Source organism: Acanthamoeba castellanii, assembly GCF_000313135.1.
Source record: "Acanthamoeba castellanii str. Neff unplaced genomic scaffold scf7180000084741, whole genome shotgun sequence".
Classification (NCBI taxonomy): domain Eukaryota; phylum Discosea; order Longamoebia; family Acanthamoebidae; genus Acanthamoeba; species Acanthamoeba castellanii.
Genome location: NW_004457702.1, coordinates 624,653 through 645,187, shown reverse-complemented (window position 1 = coordinate 645,187; position 20,535 = coordinate 624,653). Strand labels below are relative to the sequence as shown.

Sequence of the window (20,535 nt, the reverse complement as noted above, 5' to 3'; positions counted from 1 at the left end):
TTCATCTTGTACAAGGAAAGGAATAAATAAATGGGAAATGAAGCCTGTTTTAATAAATGAGCTTGCTTGTTTTTGTCCGGCGCGATCTCGCCAGACGTCGTCGTTGGAACTCAAGGGCAGCCCCACGTGTGGTGGGTGGGTGTTAGGGCAGGTTGAGGAAGCTGTCGACGAAGGAGTCGAGGCTGTGCGGCAGGGCCTGGGCGTTTCGATCTTGGGCCGCCTCGTCGAAGTAGGTGGCCTCGAGCGGGGGCTCGTGCGCACGATCGGTGTAGAGGCGCGGGTAGTCGGCCGGCCCGAGGTAGGCCCGGAGCAGTTCGGCAGGCAGAGACGACGACTCCGCCGCCGCCTGGTGGCGCAGGTCCACCATCACCGCCACCGCCATATGGTGGTCCGCCTCTGCCTGTGATAACGCCTCACCACCACCACCACCACCACCACCAGCTGCCGCCGCCGCCGCGAGGCCCTGCTGGTGCTGGTAGTAGCGGCAGCGGTAGTGGTGGTCCTCGGCCGGGTGTGTGGGTGGCGATGACGGCCAGAAGTCGCGCGAAGGCGAGTTCGAATGCGTGGATGAGAGCGGCGACGGCGTGGCCAGTACCGAGGACGAGGCCGAGGTGGAGGCCGAGGTGAAGGCGGCGGGCGACGAGGCCACGTACGACGCGGGCGTGGGTGGGGTCTCCGGCGAAGAAAGGTCCGGTGAAGGGGTGGTGGGCGAGGCCAAGGCGGTGTGGTCGGTGAGCCGCCGCCGGAAGTGGTGGTCGAGGGTGCGTAGGATGAGGGTGTACTGGAGGCGCACCCAGAGGATGTGGTGGCGCAGCGGGTGGAGCAGGTGGAGGAGCAGGTGGAGCGAGTCGTAGTCGGCGTGGCCCAGCAGACGCCGCACGAGCGTGGCGGCGATGTCGGGCAGCGGGCGGATGTTGCCCAGCTCGCACATGACGATGGCCACCCCGGTGGCGCCCATGTGGGCCAGGTAGGCCACGAACTCGCGTGCGCTCTTCTGCGCCGACGGCGCCAGGCCGAGGCTCTCGAAGATGAGGAAGCGCAGGAGGAGCACGTAGGACAGGATCACCTTGGTCGTCATCGACGGCGACGCGGCCGCGTGCAGCCGCTGGTACTTGAGCAGCGTGCGCTCCAGCTTTGCCAGCGCGAACAGCTGCGCCATGAGCTTGAGCTTGAGCTCCTCCGGCACTCCCCCCTCTGCACATCCCCCCCCCCCGGCGGCACATTCGTGCGTGAGCGCGCAGCAGGGTGAGCACATGTGTGTGTGTGTGTGACGTGTGCGTGTGTCGTGTGCGGTCGTGCGGATGGCGGCGTACGGCGGGCGGCGGCGAGGAGAAAGCAGATGGCCTGGAGGGTCTCGAGGTACTGCTTGTGGTACATCTTGTTCATGTTGCCGTACCGGTACTGCGAGAGGAAGTAGCGGCCCTCCTTCCACTGCTTCCTGTAGGGGGGCTGCTGCATGATGGCCGCCATCCGCTCCCGCAACGTCTCCTCGTTGGGCGTCTGGTCATGCCGGGGGCAGCACAGATGAGATGAAATCTCGGCACAAAGGGCTTGGCGGTTGGCGGGGGGGGGACCCACGCACCCCGTGGTAGGCGGCGAGGAGCTTGATGGCGATGAGGTAGTTCTCGTCGTTGACGGCGCCGATGGTCTCGCAGATCTCCTTGCTCATGGTGAGGTAGTAGATCTCCATTCGCTGGCCCTCCTCCTCCGTCTCGGCAAAGAAGCGCGATACTGCCGAGGGGGACAATGGTGTTGATGGTGCGGTTGGGTTGTGGTAGTGGTCGTGGTTGGTTGTTGCGGGAGCACGTGTCAGTTGGTGTCAGGAGGGCTGAGGGTTTGATGGAAGGGAGGACCGCGCCGGCAGTACATGAAGGTGGGGGGTGGGGGGTTAAGGAAGGATGCGCACTCATGGCGAAATGGCGGAGGATGCAGGCGACGTCGTAGTCCTGCTCGTCAAACACGTAGCCCAGGTGCTCACTGGCGGATTGGGATGCGCGCGCGCGCATGCCGACGCGTGAGAAGAAGTACGCGCGAGCGGAGGACACGGAATGGATGGGGGAAGGGTGCACGTGGGTACCGGCTGATGAGCATGTACTCTCGCGCCCGCTGGAAATCACCACAGAGCAGCGCCCCTTCACAGTGGTAGTTGGTGGTTGGTGGGCAATGGCGGCGACCGGAGCGAAGGCGCCGACGAGCCACAACAGGGCATCACCCGAGTCAGCACTCACAATCGCGGGGGGGGTTGCCCCGGGGCGTGTGGTGGCGTGCGTACCGACGTGGAGGGCGTAGTAGACGGAGGTGGAGAGCGAGCTGCGCTCCCGGGCGCCCTCCTCGGTGGTGAGGAGGTAGGTGATGGCGTCGACCTTAAGGCACGCCGGGTTGAGGGGCGACACGCTCCAGTAGTGGAAGCGGTAGAGGCGCGTGTAGTGGAGCTGCTCGTTGATGAACTGCAGATGGGCACCCGCGGTCCACAGCCCCGGCTCCGCCCGGCGGCGGCCGGCCTGCTGCCCCGACGGGCGCCCATGCGTCTGCGCAGTCTGCACGTACCATTCGCCGGTGGGCGCCGTCGACACCTGGGACCCCGCATGCGGGCCAGCCCGCGGGCTGATGCCGTCGCTGTCGCTGTCGGGCGATGAGGAGAACCATGGGGACTGGTGCCGATGCTGCTGCTGCTGCTGCTGCTGCTGCTGCTGGTACTCGTGGTGGTACTCGTGGTGGTACTCGTGGTGGTGGTGGTGGCCGTAGGGGTGCTGCTGCTGCTGATGGTGGTGGTGGTGGTGGTGGGCATGGTGGCTGGGGCCGTAGGTGACGACGGAGTGCATGGGGGGCGGCGGGTGGTGTAGGTTGAGTGTGAGCTGCTGCTGCTGCGCATGGTACGGGGCGGGCAGGATGCGATGGCACGACGATGGCATCATCATCATGGCGGCGGTGCTGCTGCTGCTGCTGGTGGTGGTGGTGGTGGTGGTGGGCAGTGGCGCCACCAGGCTCGTAGGCCGCGGGGCCGGTGGCGGGTGGCTGCTGCTGCTGCCGGCGTACAGACGGGCCGGGAGATTCGCACGATCGAATGCCCCGCCGGGCTCGTGAGGGGCGTGGGCGGCGGCGGGTCCCTGGCGCTCGAGGCGTTGGTGGTGGGCGATCATCTGTGGCAGGTCGTGGCCCCACAGGTTGGGCGGCGGCGGCGGCAGCGGCGGCACGAACTCGGGGTGCGCAAAGGCGTGCGGCGAGGAGAAGGGCGATGACGACGCGTTCCTCTTCCTCTTGTTGCCATCCAGGCCGCCCTCTTCGGCGCCGTGTGTCGTGATCTTGGTGGTGGGCGTCGTGGTGGTGGTGGTGGGTGCCGTGGAAGCACGGGCTGAGGGTGCGGGCATGGGCGACGATTTGGGCGGCGATGCCGACAAGGCGGGGCTGCTGCCCCATGCGGAGGCTGCGGAGGCTGCGGAGGCTGCGGGCAAAGGCTGCGATGGGGAGGCGGAGGTGGCCATGGAGGAGCGGGGCGCGATGTTGACGTAGTACATGACGTTGATGCCGTGCTCCACCCACCGTCGCCCGCGCGACGTCGGAAACGCCTGTGGTGCAACACCGCCCGCCCACGACGCAACATCCATCACGACCATCACGATGGTCAGCCTCGGCGATCAGGTGCGCCACAGCGCTGTCGCCGCCGTCACGTGCTGCTGCTGCTGCTGCAGGCTTTACCTTCTTGATGAGACGGCCGAGGGCGGCCGTGTTGGTCCTCTCGAACCCGTTGCGCTGGCAGAACCGCTCGTAGGCGTCGTAGACCTCCTGCTTGGGCAGCCGCGTGCCCTCCCTTTCCTCGAACGCGCTCCGCAACCTTTGGGGGCCAAAGGTCCGCACGTAAGACAGAAACGCTCAGGTTTTTAGTTTGGTTTTTTATTATATTTTTTATATTTAAAAACAGAAAAAGAAAGAAAACGTTGGGTGGCGGGAAAGGGGCACCATTCGAGCACCAGCGGATGGGCATCTTCGCGGCCTCGCATGAAGATGTTGTGCCCTCCGCTTTGTTCGGGGTTGCTTGCTGCCGCCGCCATTGACGTCCGCAGTGCTGGTGGTGGTTGACGCATCGTTCGTGGAGCCAATTTTCTGGCCAGTTACTGCAGTATGCGCGGAATGCGCCAAAAATTGTCGACGAGGCGGAGTTAGGAAAGGAGCGAACCCAACGAAATGTGGCGGGCACGCTGGGGCACCAAGCGCAACAACAAACACACCCAGCGACACAAAAAGAACACGGCATGCAGAGTGGTGGTGGTGGTAGGAGAAGCCCTGTCATGTTGCCCGCCTTCTTCCTTCTCGCGGTCGCCTGCAGCGCCTGCTACGCTCTCGACAATGGCGTGGCTCTCACGCCGCCCATGGTACCTCTCTTCCTCTTGCCGCCGCCGGCACACAGCGCTTTTGTGTGGCGCGGGGGGGGGGGTATGCAAATAATGTGGGTGCACCGCTGCTGCTGCTGGCGGTGGTGGTGGTGGTGGTGGTGGTGGTGGTGGTAGTGGCCCGCACGCACACACACACACTGCGAGGTGGCTGACCGGTTTGGCGGTGGACCACGGTGACCAAGGGGTGGAGCACGTGGAACACGCTGGCGTGCGACTATGACGAGGGCGACCTGCGGGAGATCGCCGACATCATGGTCAAGACGGGCCTCACCAAGCTGGGCTACGTCTACTTCAACATCGACGACTGCTGGGAGGACGGACGCGACGCCAACGGCCGCCTCCGCTACAACGCCACGCAGTTCCCGTCCGGCATGCACGGCTGGGGCCAGCACCTCCACAGCCTCGGCATGAAGTTCGGCATCTACACCAGCAGCGGCCAATAGTACCCTGCCCACCCCCCCCCGCCCTGTGTTCGTGTGCGTGTGCGGTGTGTGCGTGGACACTTACACGCCGGGGCGCCGCGGTGGACGTGGGTACCGACCACAGCACGTGCAGCGGCTTCGAGGGCAGCTGGGGACACGAATTTGAGGTACGCGCCGCCGCGAGGCAAACGCCGAGAGAGCGGGGGGGGGGAGAGAGAGAGAGCGGAGATAGCAGCGAACTGACCATCGGCGGTGGTGGCGGTGCTGGGGCGTGTCGGGATCACACAGGACGCGCAGACGTTTGCCGACTGGGAGGTGGACTTCATGAAGCTGGACTGCTGCAACACGTCCGTCGAGATGAAGAACGTGTCCTACCCCAAGTGGTCCAAGGCGCTCAATGCCACCGGCAGGCCCATCGTCTACAGGTTAGCAACACGCGACACACACACACACACACAACACACACACACAGCCAGAGAGTAGTGAACGTAGCCGCTGACGGAAGGAGAGGCTGGTGGGTCATACAGCTGTGATACGGACGAGCTCATCGGGATCTTCCCGTGGACCAACGAGGAGCGGCCGTGGGATTGGGCGCCGCCCGTGTGCAACATGTGGCGCACCTGGAAGGGTACCGCCTACGCATTCCTACCCGCCCTCCTCACTCTCACTCTATCTCCTCCTCACCACAACGTTTTCCCATGTGGTGGCGGCGGTGGTGGTGGGTGGTGGTGGTGCGTGCATGCGCGCGCGCGCAATCCCAATTCCAGACATCAAGCCCTACTGGTGGTCGTGGACCATGGTACCGCTTCCTCCTCCGTAGCCCGTCTCGTTCTCTCTCCCTCCCTCCCTCTCTCTCTCTCTCTCTCTTGCATTGGCGCTGATCGATTCCCAAACCGCCACCGCATCGTCGGTTGTGCTGGCGGTGATGATGCTGGTTGGGGTTGGGGTTGGGGTTGGGTTGGGTAGAACCTGGCCTTCAACATCGAGACGTGGGACCTGCTCGATCTGTCAACCATCGCCAAGCCGGGCGCGTTCAACGACCCGGACATGCTGGAGGTGGGTGTCGGGGAGATGACCTACGAGGAGTCCAAGTCGCACTTCTCGCTGTGGGCGATGATGGCCGCGCCCCTCATCCTGGGCAACGACCTGCGCCACATGACTACCGAGACGCTCGACATCATCACCAACGCCGAGGTCATCGCCATCGACCAGGACCCCCTGGGCCGGCAAGGCCGCCGCGTGCTGCAGGGCATCGACAGCGACATCTACGCCAAGCCCCTCGTCGGCGGCGCCATCGCCGTCGCGCTGTGGAACAAAGTCGACTACCCCGTCGACATCACGCTCAACTGGTCCGACCTCGGTACGTACGGCCTACGGCGCCTGCGAGGTCGCAGCTCCTGTCTCATCGGGGGTGCCCGGGGGGTGCGCACCAGGTTTCGCTCCGGCCAAGACGATGGCGCTGCGCGATCTGTGGGCACACCGCGACCTGGGACCCCACACCCAGTCGTACACGGCCAAGGCCGTGGCTCCCACGGGCGTGGTCGTGCTCAAGCTCAGCCCCGTCCCCGGCCAACCGCCCCTCCACCATCTCCTCCTCTCCACCTAACGATCGATGATGACGACAATGACAGCGATGACGACCTCAAGTTGATGATGTCAGGTGGAGCCTCGCCACCGCGCTTTCACCCCCCCCCCCGTGTACAGTACCGGCTGCCCCACATTGTGACCATTTTACACCACCCTCCCTCCGTGGGGGGAAATGCCAAAATAATAATAATAATTCGTTCACCCCCGCAAAGGGCGTCGGTGCTTTTCCGTTGCACCGCCACCGCTGCTTTGTCGAATCTGCATCTGGTCGTGGCGGAGCAGAGAGCACTCGGGATGGAGACAGATTGGACGGACGCCACGGAGGCCAAGCTGGTGGGCACCCCCACCACCTCCCGCAAACGACGCGCGACAGAGCAGCAGCAGCCCGAAGACAACGGCCAGGGCGGCACCTCCGGCAGCGGCAGCAGCACCGGTGGGAGCCTCGAAGGGCAGCAGCCGCCGCCGCCTGAGAGGCAGGTGCCGCCTGCTGCCGAAGAGGCAGAGGCAGCAGCAGCAGCACCGAGCGCGAAGCGTGTGCGTCGGGAGCTGCGGCGGAGGAACACCCTCGAGTACATCCCCCTCAACGAGCAGCGCCGCCAGCTGGCCGCCGCCTCCCTCGAGGGCGCCGACAGCACCGAACAGTTCCGCCCCCTCGACGGTACATTGCCCCCCCCCCCAACCAAACCAAACCAAGCAACCAACCACCAAACACGGAGGCGGAGGAGAGGGGAGAGCGCTGATCCCCCCCCCCCCAATGGTGCCCGCGTGCACGTGGCGGCGGCGGCGGTGGTGGGGCTGCGCGTGAGCAGGGTTCGTGACGCCGCTCCTGACGGACTTCTACCAGCTGACGATGGCGTACGCCTACTGGCGCAACAACACGCACGAGCAGCCGGCCGTGTTCGACCTCTTCTTCCGCAAGAACCCCTTCCACGGTGAGTTCACCATCTACGCGGGCCTCGAGGAAGTGGTGCGTGCCCCGCGTCCATCTATCTCCCGCGCCCTACTCGCCAGCGATCGCGCACAGCCCTCGCGGCCGTGACACACGTGGTGGTGGGGATAGTGGTGGATGATGATGATGATGGATGAATGATGGATGAATGAATGAATGACGGTGATGATGGGCACAGGTCCGGTTTGTGAGTTCGTTCCGGCTGAAGGCGGGGCAGCTGGAGCAACTGCGTGGCCTCATGCCCGATTGCGATCCGGCCTTCTTCGAGTGGCTGGCCACCGTCGATTGCTCCCGCATCAAGGTCTACTCGCTCCCCGGTACCACCACCGCCCCCGCCACCCATCTCACGCGCACTCGACTCATGTGGCTCCGTGGTGGCGGTGGTGGTGGTGCGGCGGCGGCGGCGTAGAGGGTACGGTGTGCTTCCCGCGCATTCCGATGATCCGCGTGGAAGGACCCATGGCCATCGCCCAGATGCTTGAGACCACCCTCCTGGTATACCCTGCTTCCCCCCCACCACCACCACCACCACCATGTGCAGCTCGTACGGCGGCGGCGACTAAACGGCGGCGCGTCTATCCGGGGGTGATGGGCACCACACAGACGCTGGTCAACTTTCCGTCGCTGGTGGCCACCAACGCCGCTCGCCATCGCCTGGCGGCCGGGCCGGGCAAGGTTCTCCTCGAATTCGGACTCCGCCGCGCCCAAGGCACGCCCACGCATCCTCCTCCCCCCCCCTTCACCACACACGCCCCCCAGACCTCGACCTTCCACCACCACCACCCCCTCCCGCCCACCTCCTTTCTCCTTTCTCCTTTCTGATCGTTGGCCTGGCCTCCATCTCGGCGGCGGCGGCATGACCTGATGCGCATCAGGCCCCGATGGAGCGATCTCGGCTTCGCGCTACACCTACATCGGAGGCTGCGACGGCACCAGCAACGTGCTCGCCGGCCTCCTCTTCGGCCTCCCCGTCAAGGGTACCTGGCCACGCACACGACACGACACGACACGACACGACACGACACGACACGACACGACACGACACGACACGACACGACACGACACGACACGACACACAACCGCCGACGGGCGAGGCGTGACCGATGTTCATAGGCGTGTCACGCGTGTGGCGTGTGGCGTGTGTGTAGGCACCCACGCGCATTCGTTCGTGACGTCGTTCGTGAGCGAGGAGGACCTGCCCGATGCCACCCTGCGGCACAAGACCACGGGCGAGACTGAAGATCTCCTCAAGCTTGCCCTCCGCTGCCGCGAGGAGCTGGGCTTCGCCGACACCAACACCGGCGAACTCACCGCCTTCACCGCCTACGCACGGTAAGTCCCTCCTCATTGGGACGAGCCGGTCGTCGCCGGCGACTGACGGGATGTGTGCTACGGTGTTTCTGTGTCGTGTGTGTCGTGTGTGTCCTCCTGGGGCAGGGCGTTCCCCAACGGGTACCTGGCGCTGGTGGATACCTACGACACGCTCAAGTCGGGGGTGCCCAACTTCCTGGCCGTGGCCCTCGCGCTCCACCGGCTGGGCTACCGCGCCGTCGGGGTGCGCCTCGACTCGGGGGACTTGGCCTACCTGTCCAAGCAGACGCGCAAGATGTTCCGCAGCGCGGGCAAGCGGGTCGGGCTGGACTACTTTGGGCAGTTCAGCATCACGGCCAGCAACGACATCAACGAGGACACCCTCGTCTCGCTCAACCAGCAGGGCCACGAGATCGACGTGTTCGGCATCGGCACCAACCTGGTCACCTGCCAGGCCCAGCCCGCCCTCGGGTGCGTCTACAAGCTCGTCGAGATACACGGCATGCCCCGCATCAAGCTCTCCCAGGAAGTCTCCAAGGTGCGCCCCCCCCCCCTCTGCTCTGCTCTCTCCCTCCCCCTGCCCCGCCCTCGCCCTCGCCCAGACTATAGCGCGTCCCTCTCAACGCACCTCCGTGGGGGGGGGGTTCGCTGTGCGCGCACCAGGTGACGCTGCCGGGCCGGAAGGAGGCCTTCCGTTTGTACGGTAACCAGGGCTCGCCCGTGGCCGACATCCTCGTCCCCTCCCACTGCGAGGCGCCCCAGGTGCCCTCCCCCTCCCAGCCCAACCCATAAACACGGTGGTCTGGCCGGCGGCAGCGGCGGTAGCCTACTTGGTTGGATTGGTTGGGTTGGTTGGGTTAATTTCTGACGGCTGTGGGTGGTGTGGTACGGTTACGGTACGGTACGTGGTGATGATCGTGTGGCGTGCGTGCAGGAGGGGAAGCGTCTGCTGTGCAGGCACCCGTTCGACGAGAAGAGGCGTGCGTACGTGACGCCCACCAAGGTGATGCCGCTCCTCAAGCTGGTGTGGGACCAGGGCAAGCTCGTCACCGATTTCCCCACCATGGAGTCCCTCAAGGCCTACGTCACCGGCCAGCTGCAGGAGTACGTGTGTCCCGGCCCACCACCCCATCACACCCCCTATGTCCATGCCCATGCCCATGCACCTCCCCCCTCTCTCGGCCTTGGGTGATGGCGGCACGCGGGACCCAGGCCCCGGCTAACGGCTGTGACCACCACCCACCACCCACCACCCACCACCCACCACCCACCACCCACCACCCACCACCCACCACCCACCACCCACCACCACTTTGCCCCCACCCATCCATCCGCCTTCCCCGCGCGCGCGCGGCCCCGACAGGATGCGTCCGGACCACCTGCGCCTGCTCAATCCGACCCCGTACAAGGTGTCCGTCTCGTCGGAGCTCTACAGCTTCATCCACGACCTGTGGCTGCAGGAGGCGCCCATTCCCGACATCTCCTCGTCCAACGACGTCAACGAAGACGCCGCCTGATCGTGTCTGCGTAGAATTCGTGTGTGTGTACACACTCTCTCAGACGCGGCCACCAGCCGCACACCCCAGAACAAAAAACCGCTGTGTGTTGCTGAACGGAATAATTTTTCGGTTCGGTCGGTGCCCATAATATTCGGGGTGAGCGGGCGCTACAAGTGGCGGAGGCCGGGGCTGGAATGGTACCTAACTGCGGTCTCGAATGAAAGCCGTCCGTGCTTGCCCCGTCGCCTTCACTGGTTTTGGGTGGCGGGTGCTCTTGTGCGGGCGGTCATCCCCTTGACCCAGAGCCAGCCACGCACGCTTATCTGTTCCCTACGGTGTTCGGTTGCCGTTGGGAGCTCGTCTGCGTGCGCACACCCTTTTCATGTTGCAAATTTATTAAAAAAAAAGTTTTCCCCGTACAGGGGGAGAAGTCGTGTCATTCCGCAGAGGCAGCCGGCGCACGACGGATGATGAGGATGAGGGTGTCCGTGCGCTCGTCGATCGAAAAGGGCCGCACGTCACAATGCCACCCGCACTCCCTAAGGAGGCCAAAGAAGGCGTCGTAGAAGTGACCCGACTCGCGCCTCCGCTCGACGGCCAACACCACCGTGGTCGCCCGCTGGCTGGCTGCTGGGTGGGCCAACAGGTTGAAGGAGGCCACCAGCTCCTGGTGGTTGCGCCGCCAGTCGAAACCGGGCTTGGCCGCGTCGTAGACCAGGTCGGAGCCCACGATCAGATCGTAGGACCCGACGGGTCCTCCTGCTCCGCGCCCTCCTGGTCAGGCGGCTGGGTTGCCATCGTGTCATGCGTGTGCGAAGTGCCTGGCCCCCACATGACCGAGGGCGTATGTACCCCCGCTGCTGCTGCTGCTGGCGGCGGCGGCGGCGGCGGTGGTGGTGGACAGAAGCGGAGGCGCCTCTCCCCAGCGATAGCTCGCCACTTCGACACTGCTCCCTCGCGATCCTGCACCCATGCCAAACCTGGTATCAGCAACCTACGACACGACCAACAACACGACACGATGCACTCGCGCGGGGGTTGTACGCAAGAGCGGCGCGTTGAGAGCTGCGTTGTGGCGGAGGAGGGGTAGGTAGGGCGGCAGGTCGGTGAGCACGATCCGCGATCGGCCCAGCAGGGCGCCGATGGCGAGCCCTGCCACGCCGGTGCCGGCGCCCAGCTCCACCACCGTAGAGACGGCGGCAGCTCCGTCTGTGGAGTCCTGCACCGAGCTGGCAGACCCGCCGCCGCCGCCGGACATCTGTGGGAGGAGCTGGCCGAGGGGGTGCTCCGCGTGGGCGTGGCGCCACCAGGCGATCAGGGCCAGGGCCGACTCCCAGACAGCCCCGCCTTGGCCCACGCCCGTGTCCTGCCGCACCACCACCTCCTCACCAGCCTCGCCCCTGCCCGCCCAGGTACCCGTCGACGGGTGAGCCGTGCGGCACAGCAACAACCCGACCACCACCGCCACCGGCGGCAGGAGCAGCAGCGGCAGCAGCAGGCGAGAGGAGGAGGCGTACAATGGCACGGTGCGCTCATCCTCGCACAACTGGGCAAAGGTGGCCGCAAAGTCCAGGAGATCACTCCCTTCGTCTTCCTGGCCCGCCTCCATGGCTGGCTCGGAAGGATAAACGAAAGGAAAACTGCAAAATAAAAACAAAAAAAGAAAGGTGGTCTGCCTGTTCTTTTGAACCCCGGGGCCCCAAAACAATCCGACCTCATCGTTCAGCGAATGCGGTGATTAATAGCACAATTAAAACTGTCGGGGGGGGGAGTAGTTTGCTTTCTTTTCGTCTACTCTACTCGCTCCACTCCACCGCCACCATGTCGCAGATTCAGAAGGTGCACCTCACGTACTTCCCCCTGCGCGGCGTTGTCGAGAAGCTGCGTCTTGTGCTCGAGGCTGGCGGTATTCCCTACGAGGAGACCAGGTACTATGACCACCACGTTGCACCACGCTGCGGTGTCTTTGTGTTGTTGTTGTTGTTGTTGTTGTTGGAGAGGGGCAAGCGCTTAGTTACGTGGTCGGTGGTCGGTGGCACAACCAGGCTGAGGCCGAAGGAGTGGGGCGCCCACAAGAAGTCCGGCGGGTACCTGTTCGAGCAGCTGCCCAAGGCGACCATCACCTTCGAGGACGGCTCCACGTTCGACCTCTTCCAGAGCCTCACCATCTTCCGCTACCTGGCCCGCAAGGCCGGTACCCTTCTCCTCTCCTCTCCTCTTCTTTCGGCCATTTTTCTCCCCCTTCTCCTTCTCTCTCTTTAGAGGGGGGACGAAGAGCGAAGGGGCGGCACGACTCTGATTTCGTGACCTCCTCCTCTTCATCTGCGTAAATACATTTTCTATTATCAGGGCTGGCCGGGGAGGGCGAGCTGAACCAGGCGCGCGTGGAGATGCTCATCGACGCCTCGGAGGACCTCAGGCAGAAGTTCGCCAAGGTGTGCTACTCGCCCGACTTTGAGAAGCTGCGCGGCCCCTACGTGGCCGAGACCATGCCCGTCGAGTTTGGCAAGATCGAGAACATCCTCAAGAGCAACGGCACCGGCTTCCTCGTCGGCAGCTCGGTGCGCACTCTCCTCCGTTGTCGCTTTCTTGGCCGCCGTCGTGGGAGGCTTGCAAGTCCCTCGCTCTCACCACTCGTGGTGGTATGTGGTGGTGGTGGTACAACAGTTGACGGCTGCGGATCTGTACCTGTTCGACGTGGTGGAGAACCACATCGTGCTGGCCACCGACCAGTTCCTGGAGCCCTTCCCGCTGCTCAAGAAGCACCACGAGACCGTGGGCTCCCACGCCAAGATCCACGCCTACGTGGCCAGCGGCAAGCGCCCCCAGTTCCCCAACGGACCCACCGCCATCTTCGGCGGCTACAAGGAGGAGGCCACCAACTGAGGACAGCCTCTCCACCGCCACCAGCATCATCACCACGGCTTTTTGTTGTTGTTGTTGTTGTGGTTGTTGTTGTTATGATGTAGTGCCCCATCACGGGTTGTGCCGTTCCCTCACCATCATCAACAGCAGTTGGCGGCAACCCGTTTTGTTTGTTTGGTGTTTGTGGGGGGGGGGGATGGTGTGGGGGTGTGGGGAAAGCATCTCACTTGCGGCGGTACTTGCGTTGGATGCCCTGTGCCTTGGCCTCGCTTCGGACGGCCTGCAGGTCGCGCTCGAACTCGTCGGCGGCGGCCTTGGCGGCGGCGGGGTCGAGAGGGGCCTTGGCGGCGGTCTCGGCGAGGTGGCGGCGGATGGCGGCGGCCTCGTCGGGCGTGGGGGAGCGGACGGTGAGGGGACGGGTGGCCTTGGCAAAGTCCACCTCGGGACCCACGACGCCGGGCTGGAACTCGGCCGTGTCGACGACGACCTCCTGGTCGGCCACCTGCATGAAGGGCGGCCGCACGCCCTGGCGACGGCGCTTGGGCACGGCGTTGTGTTGCTTGAGCGTGGCCTTGAGGCCTCCCTGCTCGGCCACCTGCTGCTGGAACTTGGCCCGGTTGATCCGCTGCTGGTCGCTCTCCGAGTAGGACTTGTGCGCCGGCCGGGCGCTGGCTCCGCCCCGGTCGCCAAACACGCGGCGAAGCTCCCGCAGCTGCTCCTCCTCCTCGAGCTGCGCGAAACGCTCCGCCGGAGCCGGCGCCAGGCGAGCCACCAGGAGCGCGTTGACCCCGAATCGCTCGGCGAGCCGCCGCTGCGTCCAGCGCGAGGGGTCTTCGGCCCTCAGCCGCCGCATCTCCGCCACCTCGGCCTCGGCCAGCTGCCCCAACCCGGGCCGCGAGGGCGGCGCGTGCGCCGGCGCCTGCAGCCGGTGCGCAAAGACGGCGCCGCCGCCCAACAGCTGCACCCCGCTCAGCGCCTCCGTGCGCACCACCATCGGCTGCTCCGACACCAAGCCCCCTCCGTGCCGCTGCCACACCATTGAAGGTTAGCCTGCTGTGGGTGGGAGGACCAGCAAAGGTCCAGGACTGCGTCGCAGGGCGAAAGGAAAATGCTCCTACTGTTCGACAACGGAAGGGACCCGTAGTGGTAGAGCAGAGTCGCCATTGAACCGGCATCTCCGGGGGTGAATTTGGGAGAATGGGAGGGGGTCAATTACCCAACGAAGGTGCAACCGCTGCAGAGGAAGAGGACCAGCGAGAAGTGGCGTCGTTCTTGCGCTGCCCACAACGGCACGTCGTGCTTGGTTCTGCATCCTTGGCCACGGATCTTGAATTACAAAAAAAGGGATTAAAACTATTTTCCTTTTCAATTTCTCTTGGAGAAGAGAAAAAATGGGCGGAGGAAACCTAATGCTGGCCGGAGCGGAGAGAAAAGCCAGAACAGCACACCGGACCCCAAAGAGATGAGCAGCAGCAGCGAGTTGAAGAGGAAGCGGACGGCCTCCTCCGGCGGAGAGGGCACGACTCAACACAGCAGCAGCAAGAAAGGGACGCCGGAGAAGCAAAAGGCAAAGAAGATGAAGAAGGCCACCGCCGGCGACAACGGGCTGGGCACGAAGCAGCAGCAGCAGCAGGAGGCGAGCCTCCCTTGGGCGGCGTCGGGGGCGGGCGGCTTTCAGTTGGTGCCGCTGCCGCTCAAGCCGCCCCACGCCCTCGCGGCCAATGAAGAGGAGGAGGAGAAGGCGAGGAGGAGGTACCTCTACATCCGGCAGCACCGCGCCGGCTCGCAGGTGGACGACGACCCGCGCGGGCACCACCCGACCGAAGAGGCCGGCGCCACGTCGACCCTGTTCGTGGCCAACGTGGGCGACGACGCCGATGCGGGCGCCGTTGAGGACCAGCTGCGCCGGCTCTTCGAAAGGTGTGGCCACCCCGTGGAAAGCGTGACGCTCAAGTCCATGCGCCGCGTGCCGCCGGCGGACAGCCACCGACAGCAGCAGCAGCAGCAGCAGCGGCCAGCGCACCAGGGCGGGCGAGGGCCGTGGCTGGAGGTGGCCCAGGCCGATGACGCCGAAGCCCGTCCGCTCGTGTTTGCCCACGTCACCTTCTCCAGCCCTGACGGGCTACGCGCCGCGCTGCGCTACGATTGGAACTCGGCTGCCGCCGCCGAAAGCGACGCCGCTGGAGAGGCAGCCGGCTCTGGGCGCGGGGTGAACAGTACGCCCTCCCGGTTGTCGTGCATTGTGCGCGTGCTTTGTATATGTGTTTATGTATATATATATGCGTGCGCGCGTGTCCGTGTGCTGGATGAAATCATCTGCTATTGTTGCTAACGAGCCACGCGCGCCGGTTCGGCAATTGCTACGTCGTGCAGAGTGGCTCCTCGAGTACGAAGAGGCGCGCCCGGACCCTCAGCGGGTGCTGGCCGAAGTGGATGCCTTCATGGCCGACTTCGACCGCAGGCAAAGGCTGGTGCGTTTGCCCTCACATGACGCACATGACGCACCTCGACTCACCCCGGGTCACCACCCACCACCAGGCGGAGAAGGAGGAGGAGGCGGCGCTCGGGAAGCCCGACGCAGATGGGTTCGTCACGGTGCGCCGCAAGGGGAGGAAGAAGGTGGCGGACGGCGGCATCCCGATCGCCAGCGCCAAAGCAGCGCCCGCCCTTGCCGCCAAGGCCCAGCGACAGGAGTCGGACAAGGTGCTCCTCGACTTTTACCGCTTCCAGCGCCGCGAAAACCGACGAAAGCGTACGACGTGCCCTCGCCCCTGCCCCTCCCCAACCACGTGTCTGCTCACCTTTGCTCACCCTCGCCGCCGCCGCCACCACCACCACCACCCGACAACAGAGCTGGCGGACCTCCGATTGCGCTTCGAGGAGGACAAGAAGAAGATCGCAAAGCTGCGCGCACAGCGCAAGTTCAAGCCCTTCTAGCGCGGCTTTGTGGGCTTTTTTTGTCCGCTTGCAATTTCCGTTTTCCAACACAAAAAAATCGCAATTTATATTAAAAAAACAAGTCAGGCGTGGGCGGGTGCGGGTGTTGTACTGTGTTGTGAATTGATGAACAAATTCAAGTTCGGACGGCTCGCCACCCTTCGTGGTGACAGCGCCAATGCGAGTGGGGTCCCTCCGCCGGCCGGCCACCTCGGCTCGAGCGGCAGCGCTGCCTCTGGTGCCGGCGGCAACAGTTCGGCCTCGGGCGGGGGCGACCACCACTCTCGCCTTCCCGAAGGCCTCGCCAATCTTGCCACGGTACCGCCCCTCCCTCGTGGCATGAGCCAACGCGGCACACCTTCCCACCACCTCCCCTTCTCCTCTTCCCATCTGCTGGTTCTTGTTGCCTCCCCCCCCAGAAAGTGGCCGATTCAACGGAATGCCTGAAGGTCATCCACCAGCGCTCCGTGCGGGACTCACAGCAGACGGCGGGTGCGTGCCCCCTCTTTTCTATTTATTTTATTTTATTTTATTTATTTATGTCGTACATGCCTATCGTGTACAATGTATTGCCGTGCCCTCCCTCCTCTAGCCAGGCGCGCCTCCCTCCTCACACATGGTGGCGCGTCTCTTCGTGGTCCTGTTCTGCAGCGTCGGTGGAGTCGCAGAAGCAGCTGGCCGAGGCGCTGGGCATCTACTCACAGCGCTTGCGCATACGTGAGGGCCACGACGAAGTGCTCGGTACCCCCCCCCAACAATCCCCATTCCTCCTCCTCCCTCATTCCTCCTCGCCACCAGCCACCAGTGACCACCACCTCTCTATTATGGCACAACCACGTGTGGCTCACCACGACGGCCCTCGCCCCCTCGGGGGGGGGGTATTGTGTTGTTCATGTCTCGGTCCCCTTTCCTCACGTTACATGATTGCCCTCGGCAGTGCGCGCCCTCTCCGAGCTCAAGGACCTCACGCTCTACGTGCAAACGCTGCGCGAGGAAATGGCACGACCCCTCCTCCCCACCAACCACCTCCTCCAGGCACACCTGCTGCACTCTCGAGAGCCCCACCGCATGCATTGGTCGAATAATATAGATCGGGCAAATCCTCACTCCTCCCCTCTTCTCTGTGTGTCGTGTCGTTGGTCGTGTCGTTGGTCGTGTCGTGTCGTATGTCGTGTGTGTTCGCTCCTCCTCTTCCCGGGTGGTCGTGTACATGCATGTGTGTGCGCAAAAACAGGACCGGGCCATCCATTCCAAGTTCACCATCCCCATGGACGAATTCGTGCGCGGGGACCTGCGCGATGCCAAGGTTCCCACCACCAGCCACCACCACCACCAGCCACCACCAGCCACCACCACATCCCCGCTGCACTCTCGGCCCCGCGCCCACCTAACTGCTGCTGCTGCTGCTGCGGATGGGTGGTGGTCGTGGGGGGTGGGTGCGGGATGGGGGCTCGTCAGATGTCCTTCAAAAAGTGCGAGAAGGCGCGCAACACCTACGACAGCGCGATCTCCAAGGTGCACCAGCTCAACGCCAAGGGCAAGCTCAACCTGGTCAAGGTGGTCGAGGTACGTGCAACGTAACCACATGCGACTACTCGTCCTACTCGTACTCCCACTACACGTCGCCAGCTGCACCTCCCCTCCTCCCCCCCTTTGGATCCTTCGCTCACACGTGCCTTGCGTTGGCACGTGGCGGCCATCAGGCGGAAAAGGAGCGCGACGCACTGGAGGCCGTGTTCAAGGACCAGGCACAGGAGACCACCAAAACGTACGCGCCAGCCCCCCACCCACCCCCAGCTCAGCCAAAACACACCTCCGCTTGGATCCACCTCCGCACAGCAGGACATGACACGACTCACCCAACCAATTGCGGGCGCGCGGTGCAACACACGACACACGGTGCTGCACCAGGCTCGCGGACGTGATCGCCAAGAACCAGATCGAGACCCTGGAGCAGCTCTGCGCCTACTTTGAAGAGTACAAGAGATTCTTTTCGCTGGGCTACAAGCGCGTGGTTCAGCTCCAGTCCGCGGTCAAGGTACTGCTGCCCCCCCACCCAATACCCTCCCTCCCCTCCCCGTGTGCGGTGACAGATGCGTCGTCGTCGTGGTGGCTGGTGGTGGCTGGTGGTGGCTGGTGGTGTCCCCCTTCCTGTGGTGGCTGGCTAACGGCACGTTTGAATTTCGATCGGTTCGGGCGGGTGGGCGGGTGGGGGCAGGACTACGAATCGGTGGTGGGCGGACGCAAGCACGACTTCCGGAGCGGAGGAGGCAAGGTCACGGAACGGGTGCGCGTGTCAGCGGACACCCTGGAGTTCAAGGACATCGACGAATCCCTCTGGGAAAAAGGTACGTCCCCCGCTCTTCGATGGAGACACCCATCGAACTGGCCTTCGGGGGGGGGCGCCGGGGGTGGTGGACATCCAGATCCGATCACCGGGCACTGACCCGTCGCGGTCTTCTTCTCTCGGTGTGTTGTGTGTGTTGTGCGTGTGTGTGTGTGTGCGCGCGCGTGCGTGCGTGCGCGCAGAGACCGACAGGCGCAAGATAGCGCTGATGCAGCTCGTCGAGGATGAAAAGCTCTACTGTGGCCTGCTCACCTCGCTCATCGAAGTATCCTCCTTCCCTCCTTCCGCCAATGCCTGCTCTCTCGTTTAGTTCTTCCGCTCCAGTGCACTGTGTTGATCGTGGCGGCTGGCGGCTGGCGGCGGCTGGCGGCTGCTGGTGGCTGCTTGTGGTGGTTGCTCGCGCGCAGAACTACCGAGACGTGCTCCTGCAGGACGATACCCTCTCCAAAAAAATCGAGCGCGCCGACATCACCGCCATTTTTGCCGGTATCTCTTCCCTTGCGTGCCTGCGTGTGCGCGCACCTGGGCTGAAGCGTGCTCGGTGGTCGTGTGTGGTGCCGCGTCGTGTCTTGTCGTGTTGTGTGTGTGTGTGTTGTGTGTGTGCGCGCGAAGACGTGGAGCGGCTACGAGATGTGCATACGACCCTGCGCGCTGGTCTCGAGGAGCAGCTGCTGGTCTACCCCCACACCAGCCTCGGGGCCGTGTTTGCAGCGCGGGTTGGCGGCCCTCCCTCCCCCAAACCTCCCCAAATTAGCCTGGGCGCCTTACGTTGCGCTACGCCGGAGGAATTCATGGAATCTCACGATCCTCGTCCGGTGGTGCATGCGTGCGTGCGTGCGTGCGTGCGCAACTTCAACGGCCAGGCCCAGGAGCTGGAGCTCTACCCCCAGTTTGCCATGAGCAGCAGCACCCGCGAAGATGCTCTCGAACGCTCCAAGAACCAGTCCAGCACCGTGCGCAACTTTCTCAAGGTACACCACTCCTTCTCTCTCTCTCTCTACATCTCTACATCTCTCTTTAACACAAAATGTGCGCGTCATATTACCGGTGGCTGGTGGTGGCGGCTGGTGCAGTCATCGGAGGAGAAGGACGAGGCGCCCCTTCAAGTTCTGCTCTCGCTGCCGGCAGGTCGCGTCCTGCGCTACGAGCAGTACCTCAAGGTACGGCGCCGCGTTGCCCCTCCCCTCCGCCCAAATCCAATAACGGCCGCCATCTCCACGATAGCTACTGCCAACCCCCAAGCCCCCCCCCCACCCCATCCACCCACGTGGTCCGGTCATTAACCACGGCTGCTGCTGCTGCTGCTGCATCGCACACAGAGGCTGCTCAACCTGACCAACCCATCGGACCCGGACTACGCTCCGCTCACCGATGTAAACCCCCCCCCCAATACCCCCCCCATAAATCATCGCTTGAACGTTGTTGTTGTTGTTTTTTTTTTTTTTTTTTTTCTACGCGTACTTACCAGTACGTCCTGTTGCCTCCTCCCTCCGCCACGCTTGCCCGAATATATGTACGTGTCATCGCGCAGGCCATCCAGAGCCTGCAGATGCTCCAGACGTCGGTGGAGCAGAGCATGGAGATCTCGGATCGCCTCGTCAAGGTCCTCATCGTGAAAAACAAGCTGCAAGGTTACGAGGTGCGCCCTCGTCCTTCTCCCTCCCTCCCTCTGCACCATCCACCATTTCCACTATCTCACCTGCCCTTCTCTCTCTCTCGCTCGCTCTCTCTCTCTCTCTCTCTCTCTCTCTCTCTCTCGATGCACCTATGCATGTATTGGTGGTGGCTGGTGGTGGCTGGTGCAGCAACCGCTGAACCCGCTGGTGGATCGGCACAGGCGATACGTGCGCGAAGGCCCGCTCCACATTTTCCAGGGTGGTGACCGCAAGCCCGAGGAGCACCACTTCTTCCTCTTCAACAACCTCCTCATCTACTCCAAGAAAATATCGAACCTCCTCTCGCAGCTGCAGGTGCCATCCTCCCCTTCCCTCACGCCCCCTCGCCTTGTGAGTCCTCACTCACCTTCCTTGATACCCGTGGAATGCGTGGCGATCCCGATCTCGCTCGCTGCGTGTGTGTCGTGTGTGTCGTGTGCTTTGGCATGCCCAGGGCGATTTCTCGTATCGCTACGTGGGGACGGTTCCCATTCAGGACGTCACCGCAGTGCGTGACCTGCCCGATACCGAAAGTACTTACAGCTTACCTCCTCCTCCTCCTCCTCCTCCTC

General features: G+C 64.0%; 7 protein-coding genes and 1 pseudogene across 7 annotated transcripts; 5 read left to right on the top strand and 3 right to left on the bottom strand.

Annotated features, from left to right (window-relative positions):
- Positions 1–142: 142 nt before the first annotated feature.
- Positions 143–4,049, bottom strand: ACA1_174210 (uncharacterized protein; the record flags this gene model as incomplete). Its single annotated transcript, XM_004356608.1, has 8 exons — positions 143–1,194; positions 1,314–1,500; positions 1,583–1,731; positions 1,907–1,977; positions 2,078–2,132; positions 2,273–3,566; positions 3,697–3,832; positions 3,958–4,049. The coding sequence occupies 8 exons, from the start codon at positions 4,047–4,049 to the stop codon at positions 143–145; spliced, it is 3,036 nt and encodes a 1,011-aa protein (XP_004356661.1).
- Positions 4,050–4,286: 237 nt separating this feature from the next.
- On the top strand, positions 4,287–6,419 carry ACA1_174200 (Aga27A, putative; the record flags this gene model as incomplete). The annotated part of the gene is made up of 8 exons (XM_004356607.1): positions 4,287–4,370; positions 4,574–4,833; positions 4,938–4,980; positions 5,102–5,238; positions 5,341–5,441; positions 5,581–5,612; positions 5,780–6,173; positions 6,247–6,419. The coding sequence occupies 8 exons, from the start codon at positions 4,287–4,289 to the stop codon at positions 6,417–6,419; spliced, it is 1,224 nt and encodes a 407-aa protein (XP_004356660.1).
- Positions 6,420–6,694: 275 nt separating this feature from the next.
- ACA1_174190 (nicotinate phosphoribosyltransferase) lies at positions 6,695–10,177 on the top strand (the record flags this gene model as incomplete). Its single annotated transcript, XM_004356606.1, has 11 exons — positions 6,695–7,058; positions 7,210–7,367; positions 7,528–7,666; positions 7,759–7,844; positions 7,953–8,024; positions 8,225–8,326; positions 8,542–8,681; positions 8,787–9,198; positions 9,324–9,422; positions 9,595–9,764; positions 10,024–10,177. The coding sequence occupies 11 exons, from the start codon at positions 6,695–6,697 to the stop codon at positions 10,175–10,177; spliced, it is 1,896 nt and encodes a 631-aa protein (XP_004356659.1).
- Positions 10,178–10,595: 418 nt separating this feature from the next.
- Positions 10,596–11,768, bottom strand: ACA1_174180 (uncharacterized protein; the record flags this gene model as incomplete). The annotated part of the gene is made up of 4 exons (XM_004356605.1): positions 10,596–10,918; positions 11,012–11,122; positions 11,204–11,559; positions 11,677–11,768. The coding sequence occupies 4 exons, from the start codon at positions 11,766–11,768 to the stop codon at positions 10,596–10,598; spliced, it is 882 nt and encodes a 293-aa protein (XP_004356658.1).
- A 212-nt stretch (positions 11,769–11,980) lies between these two features.
- Positions 11,981–13,045, top strand: ACA1_174170 (glutathione Stransferase, C-terminal domain containing protein; the record flags this gene model as incomplete). Its single annotated transcript, XM_004356604.1, has 4 exons — positions 11,981–12,087; positions 12,205–12,353; positions 12,509–12,720; positions 12,827–13,045. The coding sequence occupies 4 exons, from the start codon at positions 11,981–11,983 to the stop codon at positions 13,043–13,045; spliced, it is 687 nt and encodes a 228-aa protein (XP_004356657.1).
- Positions 13,046–13,247: 202 nt separating this feature from the next.
- Positions 13,248–14,063, bottom strand: ACA1_174160 (uncharacterized protein; the record flags this gene model as incomplete). Its single annotated transcript, XM_004356603.1, has 1 exon — positions 13,248–14,063. The coding sequence occupies one exon, from the start codon at positions 14,061–14,063 to the stop codon at positions 13,248–13,250; it is 816 nt and encodes a 271-aa protein (XP_004356656.1).
- Positions 14,064–14,486: 423 nt separating this feature from the next.
- Positions 14,487–15,961, top strand: ACA1_174150 (uncharacterized protein; the record flags this gene model as incomplete). The annotated part of the gene is made up of 4 exons (XM_004356602.1): positions 14,487–15,240; positions 15,398–15,495; positions 15,563–15,776; positions 15,876–15,961. 4 exons carry the CDS (start codon positions 14,487–14,489, stop codon positions 15,959–15,961), a joined length of 1,152 nt encoding a protein of 383 aa, XP_004356655.1.
- Positions 15,962–16,087: 126 nt separating this feature from the next.
- Positions 16,088–20,535, top strand: part of ACA1_174140 — an 8,404-nt pseudogene continuing 3,956 nt past the window's right edge.